The sequence below is a fragment of the Neofelis nebulosa genome, chromosome 8 (genome assembly GCF_028018385.1).
Source record: "Neofelis nebulosa isolate mNeoNeb1 chromosome 8, mNeoNeb1.pri, whole genome shotgun sequence".
Classification (NCBI taxonomy): domain Eukaryota; kingdom Metazoa; phylum Chordata; class Mammalia; order Carnivora; family Felidae; genus Neofelis; species Neofelis nebulosa.
The window spans coordinates 101,584,072-101,602,234 of record NC_080789.1 but is presented as its reverse complement, the minus strand read 5'-3'; the positions used below and the strand labels follow the sequence as shown (position 1 = coordinate 101,602,234).

The 18,163-nt window shown below is 50.1% G+C and overlaps 3 protein-coding genes across 6 annotated transcripts in view; 2 read left to right on the top strand and 1 right to left on the bottom strand.

The window, feature by feature from the left end:
* Positions 1-22: 22 nt before the first annotated feature.
* On the top strand, positions 23-7,516 carry TAPBPL (TAP binding protein like). Of its 3 annotated transcripts, XM_058743923.1 has the most exons (8): positions 41-146; positions 331-575; positions 1,362-1,580; positions 1,727-1,984; positions 4,532-4,870; positions 5,446-5,748; positions 6,935-7,018; positions 7,203-7,516. In XM_058743923.1, exons 2-8 carry the CDS (start codon positions 509-511, stop codon positions 7,244-7,246), a joined length of 1,314 nt encoding a protein of 437 aa, XP_058599906.1. In that variant the 5' UTR covers positions 41-146; positions 331-508; the 3' UTR covers positions 7,247-7,516. The 3 variants fall into 3 exon arrangements, with proteins under 3 accessions (XP_058599907.1, XP_058599906.1, XP_058599905.1); XM_058743924.1 differs by lacking the exon at positions 331-575 and having other exon boundaries at positions 23-146; XM_058743922.1 differs by having other exon boundaries at positions 68-575.
* Positions 3,599-15,369, bottom strand: VAMP1 (vesicle associated membrane protein 1). 2 transcript variants are annotated; one of them, XM_058743932.1, is made up of 5 exons: positions 15,096-15,369; positions 12,248-12,374; positions 11,898-12,056; positions 11,215-11,266; positions 3,599-4,025 (listed from the first exon to the last, which is right to left on the bottom strand). In XM_058743932.1, coding segments are annotated over exons 1-5 (405 nt in total). In that variant the 5' UTR covers positions 15,098-15,369; the 3' UTR covers positions 3,599-3,960. The 2 variants fall into 2 exon arrangements, with proteins under 2 accessions (XP_058599915.1, XP_058599914.1); XM_058743931.1 differs by lacking the exon at positions 3,599-4,025 and adding an exon at positions 8,593-10,804 and having other exon boundaries at positions 15,096-15,259.
* GAPDH (glyceraldehyde-3-phosphate dehydrogenase) overlaps positions 9,882-18,163 on the top strand; it is a 58,993-nt gene continuing 50,711 nt past the window's right edge. The window contains exon 1 of the mRNA XM_058743926.1: positions 9,882-9,887. The gene's annotated coding sequence lies outside the window, so the exon portion shown is untranslated. The remainder of the gene's footprint in view (positions 9,888-18,163) is intronic.

The following is an 18,163-nucleotide window of genomic DNA, read 5'->3' as shown; positions in this document are numbered from 1 at the left end:
CCGGGATCTGAAGGAGGAGCTCTCTCCTGGGCGGGCTGGTGCTAGGGGCCCGCCCCAGTCGCCGAAGGAGGACCGCCAGGGGGTGTGGCACCAACCGAAAATGAAGAAAGGTTCCCAGGCTCCTGGGGATCCTGCTTCTGGCTTCGGTCTCTGCCTCCCCCCACCCCCTCCCTTACTTCGGCTCCGCTCTCTTGGGTGGGGGGTCCAAGGGTGCATGCCGTTGAAGTCAGGTCTTGACAGAACGAGAGGATTTGAGGGAGGCGGGGGGAAGAAAGGAGAACCGTGACCAGGACGCTGGCACGCGCGCCTAGTTAGTGGTTTCACTCCCAGGCAGAAGCAGCCGCGGTGACACTCGAAGTGAAAGCGAAAGAGGAGGAGGCCAAGGGCTGGAGAGAAAGCTACAGGCCAGAAAGGGTGGTTCGGAGAGCCCCCTCTTCTCCAGCCGGGACGCGCCCGCCGGAGCAGTGGGGAAGGACGGCGGGGCGGGAGGGGTGGCAGCGCAGCCCCCATGGGCGCGGGGCAGGGCTGGTGCCTGCTGCTCTGCCTGGCCCTGTCCCGAGTGGCGGCAGACCCAGGTGAGCGGGGAGCGCCGGCCGGAGTGGGGGGAGGGGGAGGGAAGAGGAGGGTGGGGGTGTTGGGCCCAGGGCGCACCAGGGACCCACCCACCCCGAGATTCCAGAAGGGGAAGGGGGTGGGGGGAGGGGGACGGCTTCCAGCAGCCTCCTAAGCCCAACAGGAGAAAGGCTGGCAAAATAAGGAACCAATGGTGTTGGGGAGGAGGCCGCAGGCTGTGGGAAAGGGCAAAGGAAGAGAGGCCTCCTGGGGGATGCGGTGGGGGGCTTAGTGGAGAGGGCACTGCCTGGGAGCAGACACCTTCCCTAGCGGAAAGCTGGGAAATCCCCGGGAGGTGTGCCCTGGAGGTGGGGGAGGGGCAGGCCACCTGTAACCGCAGAAAGCTGAGTAGACCCAGTGGGCTGGCTGGGAAATTGTGCCAACTCCCCTCGCCACACGGGCGGCCTGTCTCCTCTCCCAGTGGCAATTTTGCTCATTTATGTGCTTTTGCCGAGAATTCCTTTGACTGAAGAGGGAGTTTTTTGGCTGGCAGTTGTAATGAGAATAAAAACACAAACTCTCCTGAGCAATGTAAATCAGGACTTTAATTCATACCAGGTATGTGCCTGGACTAGCAGGTGCTTCCCAGAAAGCTGGTTTGGGGGTGACGAGAGAGGGACACAGAGACAGCTAGGACCCTGGATGACAACTTCTACACCTTCCTTGATGACTCCACAGTTGGGGTGCGAGGCGAGTACAGAAGCAACTCTCTGGGCAAGAGGGTGCTCACTCCTGTCTTTAACCTGCAGAAGAAAGGCAGTGGCGGGAGGTGGATGTGGTCCTAGACTGCTTCCTGGTGGAGGAAGACAGGCACCCTGGAAGTCTTGCCGGCAGTAGGACCACGGTGGAGGCCTTGCTCGTGCTGAGGCAGGTACCAGTGCTGGATGACGGCTCCCTGGAAGCCTTCACTGATTTCCAAGGGGGCACACTGGCCAAAGACAACCCACCTGTTACCTTCGAGGCCTCAGGTAAGAGCCCTCCACCCTATGTCTCAATCTTTCTGGGCTCCCTCCGCTGGGACGGCACAGTTCCTGAGGACACCCACCGCACCTGTTTCCCATGGACCCAGGTGTTCTCAATCCAACTAGACCTCTGTGCTGCCCTTCTCCCCCAGTGAACTTGGTACAGATTCCTCAAGCCGAGGCCTTACTCCATGCTGACTGCAACGGGAAGGAGGTATCCTGTGAGATCTCCCACTATCTCCTCCAGGCCACTGAGAAGAAAGCTTCGTTCATTGCCAACGTGCAGGTACCCGGAGGGGGACCTAGTGTCTCCATGGTGATGAAGGTTCTCAGGGATGCTGAGAATGGGGCTGTTTTGCACCCCACACTGAAGCTGCCCCTGAGCCCCCAGGGGATGGTGCAGACTGCAGGTGAGAAAATTAAAAGTAGCAGAAATAAAGTTGTGGGTTTTTTCAAGTAGGCAGCTTATGGGGGACTAGAAGAAGGAAGGGAATAAGTACACTTCCATCCACATCAGTCATCTCAGGGTGTCCCCTAGCCTCAGTCCTTTCTCCTAAAGACCCAAAGGATTGGACTGGGATCATTTTCACCTCCCTTGTGTGAGGAAATGACATGCGAGGCTCTGTTCACGTACGCTGTCCATAGCAGTCTTATTAAACCAAGCACCAGTTGTATCGCGGTGAAAGCCAGCCTGTTCTGGTGCTTCAAGATGATTAGAGCGACGCACATGCAGGATTTGTTCATTAACTCTTATTAGCAAAACCTGGTTCTTGCCCTTTCCAACCTGGCACGTCCCAGAGGACACAGGAAATTGAGAACATGATGATAGGCTTCTCCAGAGCTCCTCAAACCCAGTATTTTGCCTCTAAAAAGAGGACAACCAAGTCCAGAGATTAGGGGGCTAGCCTCTTATCCTTAGAAAGCCCCAGAAGACTCAACCTAACTTTACCCTGCCACAGCAGAAAAGAGGGGTTCTCATGTCTGTCCAGTGTCAGCCATAGTCCTAGCATGGCTTAGGGGGAATACCTAAGCCATGCTAGGGTATTCCCCCTTTGGGGGAGGTATTCCCCCCGTCTTTCTTCCTTTTGTAGGGATATTTCAAACCTACAAAAAGGTAAAAGAATAATGTAATGAGCACCTGTATACCATTCACCCAATTATTTTTTAATGTTTATTTATTTTTGAAGGAAAGAGAGAGAGAGCACGAGCAGGGGAGGGGCAGACAGAGAGGGAGACACAGAATCCGAAGCAGGCTCCAGGCTCCGAGCTGTCAGCACAGAGCCCGACACGGGGCTCGAACTCACCTGCCATGAGATCATGACCTGAGCCGAAGTTGGTAGCTTAACCTACTGAGCCACCCAGATGCCCCTGTATCAACCAATTATTAATGTCTTGCCGCATTCTCTCTCTTGATAGATGAAAGGATAGGTGTCCCCCCCTGAACTGAAAGTAAATTGCAGACATTCCAACACTTCACCCAAAATGTTTCCATGTATGTCATGTATTGGCTCATAACACAAAGTTTATAACCAAAAACAAGGATATTCTTTCATAATCACAAAACCATCACCTTGGCAGCAAACCAAGGTGGGGAACAGTCTAGGGTGGTGCAGGCAATAAGGGAGTACAGTGTGTAAAGACTTTAAGAACATATTCTCACCATTACATCACCACCATATTGACAATCTTGAACACTATCAGTGATAAAACACTCCTCCCTGCCAAGGCAGTCCATTCCTACCATTACTTGGTACACCACTGAGCATTAGACTTAAGAAATGTTCTTTAATGTTCATTTATTTATTTTGAGAGAGAGGGAGAATGGGAGCATGTGCGCACATACAAGTGGGAAAGGGCAGAGAGAGAATCCCAAGCAGGCTCCATACCGTCAGTGCACAGTTGGACGTGGGGCTTGAACTCATGAACCGTGAGATCATGACCTGAGCCGAAGTCAAGACGCTTAACCGACTGAGACACCCAGGTGCCGCCAGACTTAAGAAATTTTAAAATTGATGCAATAGTACTGTCAATATAGAGTCCAAGTTCAAATTTCTCCAGTGGTCCCACTACTGTTCTAGTTTGTTTTTGTTTTAAGTCCAGGATTCAAACAAGGGTCATGCATTCAGTTGTCCTGTGCCTTTAGCCTCCTTTACTCCAGAACAGTCTTTTCCTAGCATTGACATTTTGAAGAGTCCAGGCCTGCTGTCTTGTAGAGTATCCCACCATTTGGATGTGTCTGATTGTTTTCCTCATTAGATTCAGCTTCAGCATGTTTGGCACAAATACTACCACTGGGTGCTTTTTAAATCTCTTATTCCTATTTAGTCTTCGCAGCAGCTTCGCCTTAAGCAGATCACCTTGGCAACCCTTACTGCCTTGCCCAAGGTCACAGAGCTAGTAAGTGGAAGAAGCAGGGTTCCAAAGCTTTTGCTGCTATTCCAGTGGTCTTACCTGAGGGTCAATGGTAACACATAATTTTGCATGTGTAATTTTCTGGTGAGAAGTCCATAGCTTTCGTCAGATTATCCGGGGGTAAGTGACTCCAAAATAGTTAGGATTACCATGTGTGCCATGCTGCTTTTCCACAGCACCATTTCTTTGTGGTTCCATCTTTTTTTTTTTTTAATTTATTTATTTTGAGAGAGAGAGAGAGAGAGCACAAGCAGGGGAGGGGCAGAGAGAAGGAGAGACAGAATCCCGAGCAGGCTCCACACCATCAGTGCAGAACCCAACGTGGGGCTTGAACTCATGAACTGTGAGATCATGACCTGAGCCATGATCCAGGGTCAGATGCCTAACTGTGCCACCCACGTGCCCCATTTTGTGGTTGCACCTGATGGGAAATGTCCAGGAAGGAGGCAGGGGCAGGCATACGCCCACAAAATGCCCACAGCTTAGCGATCAGGTGGACTCGAGGAGGAAGTAGCCCACAGTCACCCTTCTTTTTCTCACTATAGTGGAGCTCCAAGTGACAACACAGACCCCATTGCTGAATTTCCTGCTGGGGTCCTCAGCCTCCCTGCACTGTGGCTTCTCCGTGGCCCCGGGCTTAGACCTGACTGGCGTGGAGTGGCGGCTGCAACATAAGGGCCACGGCCAGCTGGTATACAGCTGGACCACGGGGCAGCGGCAGGCCAAGCGGGAGGGTGCCTCCCTGGAGTCAGAGCAGCTACTCCTGGCCGGGGATGCCTCCCTCACCCTGCCTAGCCTCACCCTGAAGGATGAGGGGACCTACATTTGCCAGATCACCACCTCTCTGTACCAAGCCCAACAGATCGTCCAGCTCCACGTCCAAGGTGAGGTCATTTTTGGTTCTCCAAGGAGAGGGGAAGGGATATGCCTATGGAGGTGTTTTCCAGGACAGCATCCAACACAAGGGCAATTTTCTGAGAAGCAGGCTGAATGGCCACAACCTAACTGCCATCTCCGTCCTAGAAGTGCAGACTGTTCTCTGTCAGACTCCAGGATAATTCCAGTACGCAATTTCCCAGCCCAGGAGCCTGCTGCCCTGCCCTGGCTGGCTGTCTCCAAGTACCTCCATCCTCTGGAGCACATCCTAAGAAGGAGCAGCGGCAAACCATGGAGGGGCTGTCTGACTGGCAGGAGTATTTCATCACTGACGTCCTTTAAAATCGCCAGCTTATAGTGACAATAAGAAGCCAACTTTTGTTGGTTTTCCTATTGCTTTTCAATTACCTGTGGAAGGTGCACCCCTCCTGGCCCGCATCTAGGGTGGACCCATTACAGCCCCCTTGGCACTCCACTGAGCTCCCACAACCCGCTCTCACTCCCAGCAGGAAGGGAATGCTTTGGGCAACTCTGCTGTCCGGCTGGATCCCTCTGGAATCTGATTCCTCGTTCTTTCTTCCAGCTTCCCCCAAAGTACAACTAAGCTTGACAAACAAAGCGCTGCCACCCACCCTCATCTGCAACATTGCTGGCTATTATCCTCTGGACATGACTGTGACGTGGATCCGAGAAGAGCCAGGTGGAGCCCCAGTCCCCGTCTCTGGGGCCTCCTTCTCCAGCCTCCGGCAAAGCACAGCGGGCACCTACAGCGTCTCCTCCTTCTTGAAGGCAGAACCTGGCCCTGAAGGCACCACTTACACCTGCCAGGTCACCCACATCTCCCTGGAGGAGCCCCTTAGGTCCACCGCCTGGGTTGCCCCACCAGGTACTAGGAGTGCCCTCTTTTCCCCACCTCCATACTTGGGCTCATGGCTCGCCTGCCCCCAGCTCATCTTTGGCCTTGTTCTGCTTCCCTCAGCACTTTGTTCAGCCTTGGCTCCTTTCCCAAGGTGGCAGCCTCCACAGCTGCCACCACATGCCGAGATGCATCATTACACCCCAGGTTCCAGGGTACCAGGCGATGTACTGACAGTGGGAGATCAAGGGTGAATTGTTCCTGCCCTCAAGGCGCTTAGTCAGGTTGGAGGGACTGACTAGGCAGTCACAGAGGACAGCCTGGAGGAGACATTCAAGCCAAGCTAGCTAGCTCAGCGGGAAGGGAACAGCTAAGATGGGAAAAAGGGCGCATCTGACGGCCAAATTATAAGTCTAAGGAAAATGTGGGAACTGCACAGCTAGAGCCAAGGGTGTGTGGGAAAAGAAAGAAGTGGCTCTAAAGCTTGAAAGTAACTACATTTATTGAGCATTTACATGAATCAAGCACTCAGCTGTACGATCACATGTATTATCACAACTCCCATTTTACTGTTGAGCAAACTGGCACTTACAGATGTTAAGAAATTTGCCCAAAGTCACCTACCTCGTAAATGGTAAAAAAGAAAATATGAAAAATGGGCTCCCCTACAGCCTTCAACCCTCTCTGGCTATTAGTGGGTAGATCACAATGGGCCTTCGAGCTGGAATTTCATGCTGAAGTCACAGAATGTCATTGAAAGGTTTTCAACAAGAGATGCAAACATCCAGGAACACTGGGCATCATTTGGTGGCTGACCAGACTGCCAAGTTTCCCAAAAACTGGGAGTTTTGCCTCAGCTTACACCATTCCCCAGCTAGTCGCAAAATTCCAGTTTACCCGTCAACAATTAATCTAATCTAAATCGCTCTCGTGAAGCAATTAAAAATGTCCCAGGGTGGGGAGAGGTAGGAAATCCCGTGTGGAGGAACACATGGACACCCGACAATCTTGAACAAGTATGAATACTACAGTGCGCCCAGTTCCTGGGCAAAAGCAGAACACTTGCTATGAGCTCCTTCACCAGTGATAGGGTGTCTGTCTGTCTCTCCCTCTCCTTCCCTCCTTCCCTCCTTTGTACCTCTTGCTGGGGATCTGGCTTGGGCTCAGAAAGGATTCCTGCCTACTAATTCCTGCCTATGCTGCTTTCAACCTACAGAGCAGAAAACGGCCTTTGGAGTCCTCTTGGCCAGCAGCCTCTTCCTTCTTACACTGTTGTTCCTGGGGCTCCAGAGATGGCCAGGTAAGCTCCTGCTGGTCCTTAGCCCTGCCCCAGCCCCTCTTCACCTGAAGATTAGCCATCTGTAGCCCCCTCCCCACCCAGACCAAGGATGAAACCCAAGTGTCCCGAGTCCCGGCCCATCCCCCCACCATTTATGGGGTTACCCCAACTGAAACCAACCTCCTACCCCCTTGTTTTCCCCTAGCTCCCTCACCGAGATCTGCCAAGACGCTGAGGCCCTCTGGGTAACCACTCTCCTGCCTCAGTAAGAAGAAAGAGTAGTCACATTCTCCCAGAAGGACCCTAAAAAGGCCTGAAGAAAGGCATGAGGAAGGCACAGGTCACAGGGGCTCGGGCTCGGGCTCTGTGCACGTCTCTGCCTTCCTTCATTGTGTCCCTGGGCTGAACACCAAGGGAGAAAACGTGAAGAGGTGAGAGGGTGGTAGGAAGGCAGAATGTCTGTGTGGAGGTTAAAAATAAGCCTGTGGTAGGAAAAGAAAATGGGAAGACATTAAGAAAGGAGCAAGTGGGGCGCCTAGGTGGCGCAGTCGGTTAAGCGTCCGACTTCAGCCAGGTCACGATCTCGCGGTCGGTGAGTTTGAGCCCCACGTCAGGCTCTGGGCTGATGGCTCGGAGCCTGGAGCCTGTTTCCGATTCTGTGTCTCCCTCTCTCTCTGCCCCTCCCCCGTTCATGCTCTGTCTCTCTCTGTCCCAAAAATAAATAAAAATAAAAAATAAAAAATAAAAAATAAAAATAAATAAAAAATTAAAAAACGTTGAAAAAGAAAGGAGCAAGTGAGGGGCCGGGGGGCAAAAGGGTGGGGGTTGGGCCATCACATGCAAACATCTGAACTCTGTCCAAATAAAAGCCCCTTGTGTCCTCAGAAACAAAGCTTTTCCACGTTGCCATCTTTCCCCACACTGGACCCAAATGAGCCCTGTCCCCAAGCCTAGCCATGCCGCCAACTCGCAGAGCGTTCAAGGTGTCAAACGAAGGCCCTCAGAGGCAGCCTTGGGGCTCCACGCCAGTTGCTCTGTGTACCCTTGAGCTGCAATTAAGGTTGTGCCCCTGTAGACAGCTACCGGGCATTTCAGGATACCTACAAACTCCTCAGTCCCTCAACTGCAGGGGGAAGATGTCTCTTTTCATCCATTTCTAAATTGTGTCTGGTCAGCACAGTGGAACTCGGCGTAAGGAAACTACGTGAGGCTGCTGGGGAACGGGCGTGTTTGCTGAGGCCTCATCTCGGCACGCCCCCGGGACAGGCCGCGCAGCCTGGGGACCTAGGAAGGAGGTGGACAGGAGGTGTCTGAGAAAACCTGCAGTTGTTTGTGAGGTGATGTTCGAGATGCCCACTCAGCTTCCTGCCATCACTTCCTCTCGCTAGCACCTGGAAGAGTTGGGCTGCTCCAGGTACGAACAAGAGCAGAGACCACTTCCTCTGCCAACACACACATCTTTCATCTCGAGAAGACCACACAGCACACATAAGCCAGCCTTCCGGCCTCACACAACATCAGACTAGAGAAGGAAAACAACCCCCCACCCTGGCCCCTCCTCAGTGACTCCAACCCAAACAACAACCAAGTCAGCATAGTGGTAGGAATTTATATTTTTTGCCTTTGTTCAGAATACATGAGATTGGTAAATATGCCACATGCCTTTGGTGGAAGTACAACTGTTATTATTCTATACAAGTATGGGGTTGGGGGTAGGAAAAAAGACAGAGGTGATGACAGACAAACAGTGGAAACCCCACATCGCCTCATGGCAAACCAAAGAAGAAGGGGATGTGGGAAGCTTGGCTTCATTTGACTGCAAAGTCCCGGGGTTTGGTTGCATATTTGCTCATGCACATGGGTGGTTGGGGGGGCGGGAGGGGGGACAGAAAAGACACAGAAGAGGGTACAGGGTGGGGTGAGAAAGAAAGTAGAAGGGCAAACATCCCCAAAAGAACAAAGCCAACTACATCTGGTGAGCCTCAGAGGGACAGAAACCCAGGAAAGAATTCCTGTGACAGGGCTAGGTGGGCCAAGAGGGCGAATTGGCTCCAGGCTCGGGACACATCGAGGACACTGGTGGTTCTTCTCCAGCGGTGACCCCCTGCATTAGGCAAGGAGGAGCCCAGAGGAGAGTGGAGACCTTCGAGGGGGGCCGTTGGGAGGGTACACTGACTGCTTTCTTCCAGCTCTTCAGTCCTGCCCTGGGGCAGGACGAAGGGAATGTGGGAAAAGGGGGCAAAGGGAAAGGAAGGATGGTTTTGCGCAATGAAATGCTGCTGCGTGGAAAATGGCATCCAGACCCAGCCCAGCCTGGCCTCAGCCTCTTCCTGCACATGGGCCAGATGACGGGAAGAATAAAGGGTCATGGGTGCTCCCCCTCCTGTTCCCAGCCTGCCCTCCTCCCCTCACACCTGGGTCTGTTCCACTCAACACCCTATCTGAAGTCCACCAGTGGCCGCCTCAGCTTCCACTGTCTGTCCCCACAAACCACGCAGAGGAAAGGAAAGGAGGCAAGTGGCATTCAGATGGGTACAGGTGGTTTAGAAGGGGAATACAGTGCAGGAAGAACAGACAGGTGGCTCTCGATGAGAGGGCCCCATGACAGCACAGCAGTCCACAAGCACACTTGTCTACAGACCGTCCCGCCTCCCACCTGAGACTGGGCTGGCAAGTATATTGGACTTCTCTGAACACTCAGAATCGGCTACCCTCAGGAAGGACCTCCTGCCTCGTCCTTGCCTTTGGCAAGTAGCTGGGAATAGTGTAGAGAAAAGAAGTCCCTGAGAGTCCAAGGACCCTCATTCCTAACACTTCACACTTTATCAACGGGAAGGGAGGAACAGGACCCTCCTCAAAAAGCAGGCAAGAGGTAGCTTCTTCCGATCTTGTTATTTTCAGATTGGGTCCTTGACTCATTGTCTCTCTGGAATTAACACATACTCTCTTTACCTATGCCAACAATTAAAATGGAGAGTCCCAAGCTTTGGCTCTATGGAATTATTTGGTATTCTCAGGAACAACACAGAATGCTGCAGAAAATGTGGATGAGAGACAGCCCCTTGTAGTCATGAGCTTATGGGGCTGCATCTAGGATAGGAATGAAGCTGGTACTTTAGCAATTAACGTGTGTGCTCTAGGTCTCCAGAAGACAAAGCAAAAGGCTGTAATATCCCTGACAACATAGAAAATCTTGGACTAACAGATTAGAAATTACTGCAAAAATAAGCTTGACTTTCTAAAAGGGTATTGCACCAGAAGCAAGTTGGTCTCTGGGTCCACCCCAGGATCCTCTGCAGGCCTGGCCTAGGAGAAGAGCCCCATGTGACCAGGGCAGTCTTGAGTGAGCTGCCATTCTTCTAGCTGTTCACAGCCTCCTCCTGCCAGTGGCCTGGCCTTTCCTGGTGGCACCACGGGCACCAGATACCCTTCTCCTCCCCCTGGTCTTGGCACCTTCTTGGGCATATCACCCCAGCTACACCCCTTCCTCTTCTCTTGGCCTCCCACTCTTTTTGGCTTTGGGGGAACTTGAGTGGGTACATAAGAACGGGGTAGGGGGAAGGTGCCAGCTGTTGCTCTTCAGGTGGTTACTTCAGGATGGTGCCACGAGCAGCAATTCTAGTGTTGAGGGACACAGTGCAAATGAAAGCAACAGAAAAGAAGGAGTGGGCGACGGAGAAGCCTGGACGGGGTGGAGGGAGGTAGATGGGGACGTTTGTTGAGAGAGTAAACAGAGGGAAGGGGACATGAGTTGGATGGCAATGGAGAACAGGGAAGGGATGGCACATTCTCAAGTAAAAAAGTAGACTGGACACAGGAATCAGGAAGTCCCAGATGGAAAAGAGAAAGAGACAGGAGAAAACAAGAGGGCAAATTACATCAAGTTACTAGACAGTCGGGGCTTACAGTTGCAGGTGTCCCATCCCCATGGTCTCCCCTAAGCCCAGCCAGTGACAAACAGCATAGCCCCATTTCCTCAGAATAGGAGGGACCATCTTCCCACAATATCTTGCAGAGGGAAGGCTTGCCCACCTAGGAAGTCCTTTATCCTTGCCCTTCCTCCCTCCCAAACCGGGTGATGACGCCATAGCAGCGATCTCCATACCTCAGTCAGAGCAGCCCCACTCCCCAGGCAGGCAGGCAGGCAGGCAGGGCTGGGAGAAGACTCCAGGACCTTCCCACCTCTTCACCCCACCAGCAACCTCAGCGATACTTACTTACAATAACTACCACGATGATGGCACAGATAGCTCCCAGCATGATCATCATCTGAGGAAACATTGACCAAAAATGGGCCCTTGGATTTAGGGAAGGAGGAAAGACCTATAACCCTAACCCTAACCCTAACCCTAACCCTAACCCTAACCCTAACCCTGCACCACATCTGAAGCTTCCCAGAAACATCATAGCATCTGCAGCCTGCTCTGTTTTGCTTAGCGCCTGTTGCCCGAAGGCCTTGAAAGGAACTCAAGTGGAGGTGTAGACTTGGGATCTTTAGCCAGCTAGTTCATTTTTCATCGTGAAGTGTTCAGCTCATTCCTAAAAGCTGCAGGTATTTAAATATATATCTAGCCTAGTCATCATGCTGGGGTTAGTTGTGTGTGGGGAATGTCCAGGGGAAATTTTTCCAGGGATCTTTTGGGGAAAAGCAGCTTGACTGACCATTTCCAAACTCCTCAGGGTATCACTGTCCCCCAGTTAGTGGTTCTGAATACTCTAGCCTACCCTGGTGGCCAATTCAGGGTAATGCATCTCAAGGAGGCTTTCAGGTTTTCTCCCAAGTTCTGCAGGGCAGAGATCCTGTGCCACTAGAGGTAAGGAAGGTATGCGCCCAAAGGTTTTCTTGCCTTCTAGGAGTTGAGGCCCAGGAAGTAAAGGCAGAGAGAAAAAGAAAACTCACCTTGCAGTTTTTCCACCAATACTTCCTCTTTAGCTTGGCAGCACTGCTCTCAAATTGTGATGCTCCCACCTGCAAGGCGTCAGCTCGGTCATCCAGCTGTGACAGTATCTCATCCCTCTTCAGGACCTTGTCCACATTCACACGCATGATGTCCACCACCTGAGGGAGGTTGCAGAAACAAAGCCAGTAAGCTTCCTTGCTAGAGACAGAGGTAAGAACAATAAGGGAATCACAAGTCTGGCCCCATGTAACTCAAGAATGCCTTGCCCTTCTATTAAAAAAAAAAAAAAAAAAGAAGTTTCTAAACTTCTAGCAGCTGGAAACTCTCAGAGACAAAGCTCTCCACTTACTTCCTCCACTTGTGCCTGGGTTTGCTGCAGTCGTCTGTTACTGGTCGTATTAGGAGGAGGGCCAGGGGGGCCCCCACCTGGGGCAGCCCCTTCTGCCCCTTCAGTGGGCGGCTGAGCCGGAGCAGACCTGTGGAGAGAAGTGGGCCAAGTACACAACGTAACCGAGACAGAAAGGAATCCCATGTATTCTCACCCCCATAACCAACGCCAAGGTGATTAGGTTATATGCAACTAGAAGGAATTCTAACTTCTTGACAACACCAAGTAAGAAGATGCAGCATACAGGAAGAACCAAAAGACGAAAAATCCTGTAACAACACTTAGATGGGGCTCAGGGACATCCAGGATGGCATCAAGAGATCCTGCTTGGGGATATCCTTTGACCCAAACTCAAATATCCTCTGGCACAATGGCTACGGGGACAAATGTGCCAGTCTTAGACTAGATGGTACTTTCCTGTCAGAAGCCTTTCACATGAAGTCAAACTGGAAAATTCCTATCCAGGTTAGGAGAAATTCACACAAAAGACTAAACCCTCAGGACAAGCTTGTGGACTGAGCAGCTCTTTTACACAAAGCCTGAAGAAAGGGCAAGCCAACAGACCCTGCTTAAGAGGATCTAGTTAACAGTTGTTTCACACAATCATTAGTATGTTGGGACTGCCATAAGGACAACTTGGGAAAATCACCAAAGGCAAGGCTTCTGTAGGTAGAGTTGAGTCAGGACTGTTAGCTTGCTTTGTTTGGGGCAGAGAAGATGGGGGTTTTACTTAGGTAGAACTGCGGCCCAAAGCAATTGTGCTAGTTATGAAACTGTTCCAAGAACATAGACAGGAAGCAAAAATATGGGTAATGGTTCCCAATGTACATGCATCACAAACATCATGTCCCTTCCTTTTCTAGATTTGGCATCAAGTCTCAGGAGGCTCCCCTAGTTCTTTATGTCCCAAAGAGAAATCCTGGTTTATACTACTATACACAGAGATTGTTCTTACTTTCCCTTAGCCTTAGAAAGGGTCTTCAACATAAGCTCCTTTCCATGTCCCAACAATGGAGGCTAAATTCATCTCCTAAAGAATTTCTAGAAGTCTAACCTAGGGCATGAGATTTTTCTCTCCCAAGGAAGACTCCACTGGCAGAGGGAGATTCTCAAACTTTATGGAGAATAGAGGTTATAGTAAGAACTCCTCAAACAGAAGCAGAATCTCAAAAACATACCTCCCAGGCTCAGTCCAAGAGCAAAAGCATTAGGAATTAAACCATACAAGTCGCCAAAAGGAAATGCCTTGACTACTCACAATAGAATACCCAGAAGTTCTTCCTCCCTAAGTGAATTTCTTTTGGTCTTAAAAAAATAGAGAATAACTTCAGAAAGGCTTTACCAGCTGATTATACCCGACTCATCCCCATTCAAGAAATCACTTTCTCATTTCCCTCTAAAGCACAAAAGAAGCAAAGAAAATACACAAAGCCATGGAAGCCACAAGACTCTTGTGTTACTACTGAGCTAAGCAATCTAGTTCTCTGAAGGTGGAAAATTCAGTATGTAGCAGCCAGTATTTGATCTTGGAAGCAGTCCAGTATGGTGGCACCAATGACAAGGTTAAGGTCAGAGATCTCGTGATGCCCTGCTAGTCACCATGCTCTCTCCATCTCCTTCAGTTCATCCCACATGCCTGCTACTGGGAACCAGTCCACTGAGAAGGATCCCCCCTCCTCCCCAAAGCAGGAGGAAAAAAAAAAAAAATGGAATCTTAGGACTTGGCCAAAATGCATAGAATATCACATACATTTAAAACTGTAGAAATCAAATAAAGAAAAAATGAAATGGTTACAAAGCATCTGAAGGGACCATTTCACTTACTATTTGTTGGAAGTTGGGAACACTCAGCAATAAAATATCCAGGGGTAGTCATAACCCATATGAAACCTTACTGAAATCTTTTCCCTTTTTTGTCACTAGGAGAAGCAACACAAATATATCTAGGACCAAGCCAGGACTCCAGACAGTAATAAGAAAGAAAAATCTTTTTTTAATTCATTGTGGTCCTGACAGGGAAATACTTGATTCGTCTAGCCACAGTTCTCCCCCAGGATCTTGGGAACGGGGCTGATGTTGAAGACAGTCAGAGACTAAATTGATTTGTTGGGGGAAGGCAGGGATCCTTGGTTCTATTTCTCTTCCAAATACTTGGCTAAGAGTCAACGACAGGAAAACACCTCCTATACAGGTGGCCTTGAGATGAATGGCTGCTTGGAATCACATGCCACTGCCCCTTGAGTCTTTCTGAGCTGCTCGCCTGGCGCCAAAGAACTGTCAGATAAGTTTCGGGACCTTTGCGTACTGCCAAGAGGGGCGTGGGGGAGGTGGGTAACGCGTCACAGCTGGGATGAGGGGCATACATAAATCCAGACATTGCAGGGCAACCCAAGTTACTCACTGGCAGGTGCACTACTCATTACTGTTTCCAGAGGCCCCAAGTACAATTAGACAACAAGAAAGGGTCTTGAACCCCCTCCCCAGTGTCTCCATGCCCCACCTTCGCCCGGTCCCGGCTTCACTATTACAGAGACCTGAATGAGGCGCCCCGCAGGCGAGAGAAGACAGTGCAATGAAGGTGGGACCCCCGCGCCCCTACCCCGCCCGTGGGGTGCTGGCTGTGGCTGCTGCAGGAATGGGGTACTGCCTTCTCTCCCCAGGGGTGGCCAGGTCTGGGGGCGGCGCACGGTGGTGCTTCCCCGTGTCGCTGCAGCTGCTGCAATGCGCCATTTTCCGTCCCGCAGAGTCTGGCGCTGAGGGTGGGAGTTGGCAAGGAAGTGTGGAGCCCCCCACACCAGAGTCAACTCACATTTCTGTGGCGGCGGAGGGCTCCGTCTTTTCTCCCGTGGCTGCGGCGAGACTACAGACCGGGGGACCGCTGCGGGTGAAGTCGACGGAAGTGCCGCGCTTCGCCTCCACCTGACCACCCAGGGCTTTAGCCGCGGTGGAGCATACCGCAGCTGCCGCGCGGGCCCCACTCTTTATTAGTGTCGGCCACGCCTCCCAGTAACGTAGACAATCCCGCAGCCCAATCCGAGCCCAGGACAGGCGCCAGTCCAGAAGCCAAGCCCGAATAAAGCCAAGCCCGCCCCGTCCCTACAAATTGGCCAATCCCAGCTCTCCCCTCTCATTCCCGACTCCGGAAAAGAGCCGTTGCTTAGGGGATCGGTTCTCTCACCACTTCAACTGTCGTTTGCTTACCAGTCTAACTAAGCGACGGGACTAGATGGAAAAACGCGCCAGCTCTCTGGAAGGGAGGCGCCAACAGTTTGATTTAGGCCTTTTGGGTACCTAGTAGCCAATCGCTGAGCAGTTCCTGCAGTCCGGGCCCGCCCACGACCCCAGGCGCTCGCAGCACCAGCCAATCACAGCCGCGGGCGGGCCCAGCTCTCAGTGACCTAGACACCAGCGTGCTGGGTGTAGAGGCAGTTTCGCTCACAGAGGTTCAGCTCACAGGCGAGCAGACCTGGTCGGCGCTCCGCCTTGCCTACCCACCTCTCACAAATAACTCTGATGTACAGAATCCATAAAGGCTGAGCCCCAAGTCCTCAAGACCCAGTACCAGACGCGGGGTTCTGTCCCTCCAGAGCAATTAGGAAGGCTTTATTCATCCTTTTCCTTCAACATAGCCAGCAAGCTCCTTATGCAATGAATTATCCTAAATCGAACTCCCCCTGTAATCCCTCCCAGGTAGGTTACCACACTGACTCAGTTGCCCAAACCAGACACCTAGAAACCACCCTAGATTTCCTTCCCCGTTCATCTGTACCCCTCCTCTGATAATTCACCAAGCTGAGTGGATCTTTCCTTCTTAGTTTTTCAAGGATTCGTTTCCCTCGTATCACTGTCCTACTCTCACTTTACACTATTATCCCTTGCCTGGACACTATCCGTTGTAAAACTTACCATTATTTTAGCTTCCGCTAAGAAAAAAAGAAAACTGACACAATGCTTTCTTATCACTTAGAATTTTTATTTTATATTTATTGAAAGTGTAGATTTATATAGATACAGATTTTTATAATAGTTCACTCTTGTGCATACATAAAAAGGAAATTTTAAAAGAGCAACATGGTAACAGTATTCCCAAAACTTCACATTCAGAGCCTGACTCTTATGATTATTATTTTATTTTTTTACTTACTCTTAGATGTCCATGATTTTTCACACAATGTAGTCCTCTGTGCATGCCATCAAGGGCTTCGGTGATGCGGCATTTCTTAAAGTAGAGTGTTTCTCTTCTGTCTCCAGAATTTTCTTCCAAGCCTTAGACACCCACTTGGCAAGTTTTGATTCTTCTGAGTAGGTATGACAAATACAGTATGACTACCATCTGGCTAATAGTTACAGTGAAACATCCCAATTTAGATATTTTTTACCATCTTTTTTTTTTTTTTAAGTTTATTTCTTTTTGAGAGGCGGGGAGGGGCAGAGAGAGGGAGACACAGAATCCCAACCAAGCAAGCTCCAGGCTCTGAGCTGTCAGCACAGAGCCCGAGGCAGGATTCAAACTCACCAACTAGGAGATCATGACCTGAGCTGAAGTTGGACGCTCAACCAACTGAGCCACCCAGGCACCCCCCAATTTAGATGTTAAAATGAAAAGAAAAAATGCCTCCTAGAATCAGTGAACTATATCTTTCTGCTTCTAGTCTTGCCCTCCCTCATATCCATCCTCTAAGAAACTACCAAGATGATATATCCAAATGTTACAATCCTGCTTAAACCCTCAAAACCCCACCAAATCTCCCCTGGGAAAACAAACCTTAAAATCACTGAGTTTTTAAAAAATTAAGATCACTGGGAAAAAAACTTAAAAGCACTGATTTTTTTTAAATTAATATGTTTTGGGGTGCCTGGGTGGCTCAGTCAGTTGAGTGTCCAACTTTGGCTCAGGTCATGATCTCGCAGTTCATGGGTTTGAGCCCCAGTCAGGCTCTGAGCTGTCAGAGCCTGCTTGGGATTCTGTGTCTCCCTCTCTCTCTGCTCCTCCCCACTCATGCTCTGCCTCTCTTTCTCTCTCTCTGTCTCTGTCTCTCTCTCTCTCTCAAAAATAAACATTAAAGGGCGCCTGAGTGGCTCAGTCGGTTAAGCGGCCGAATTCGGCTCAGGTCATGATCTCGCGGTCCGTGAGTTTGAGCCCCACGTCGGGCTCTGTCCTGACAGCTCAGAGCCTGGAGCCTGTTTCAGATTCTGTGTCTCCCTCTCTCTGACCCTCCCCCGTTCATGCTCCGTCTCTCTCTGTCTCAAAAATAAACGTTAAAAAAATTTTTTTAAATAAAAAAATAAACATTAAAAATAAATTTAAAAAATAACAATTACTATGTTTTTAAACTTGCTAAAAAAATAATTATAGATTCACATGAGGTGGCCCTCAAAAAAGTACAGATAGGTTCCCCATCTCCCTTCACTGCTATTCCCCAAGTGATAGCAGTACCCTATTAAAACCAGGATATTGACATTGGTACAATCCATGGAGTTTATTCATATTTCATCAGTTTTACATACATTCACATGTGCATGTAGCTTTAAATGTAGATTCCTGTAACCACCACCACACTCATGATACAGAACTGTTACATTACTACAAGACTCCCCTGTGCTATCTTTTCATAGCCACTCCTACCAATCCTTGTCAGACACTAATTTGTTCTCCATCTCTATAATTTTATTTAAAGAATATTATAGAAATGGAATCATACAAATGAAACCTTTTAAGATTGGCTTTTTTTCCCATTTTTGCCTATGGATGTCCCATTGCTCAAGGACCATTTGCTGAAAAAGCAGTCCTTCCTCCATGATATCCTTGAGATCCATCCAATTTGTGTGTATCAATAATTTTCATTGTTGAGTAGTATTCTGTGGAATGGATATGTC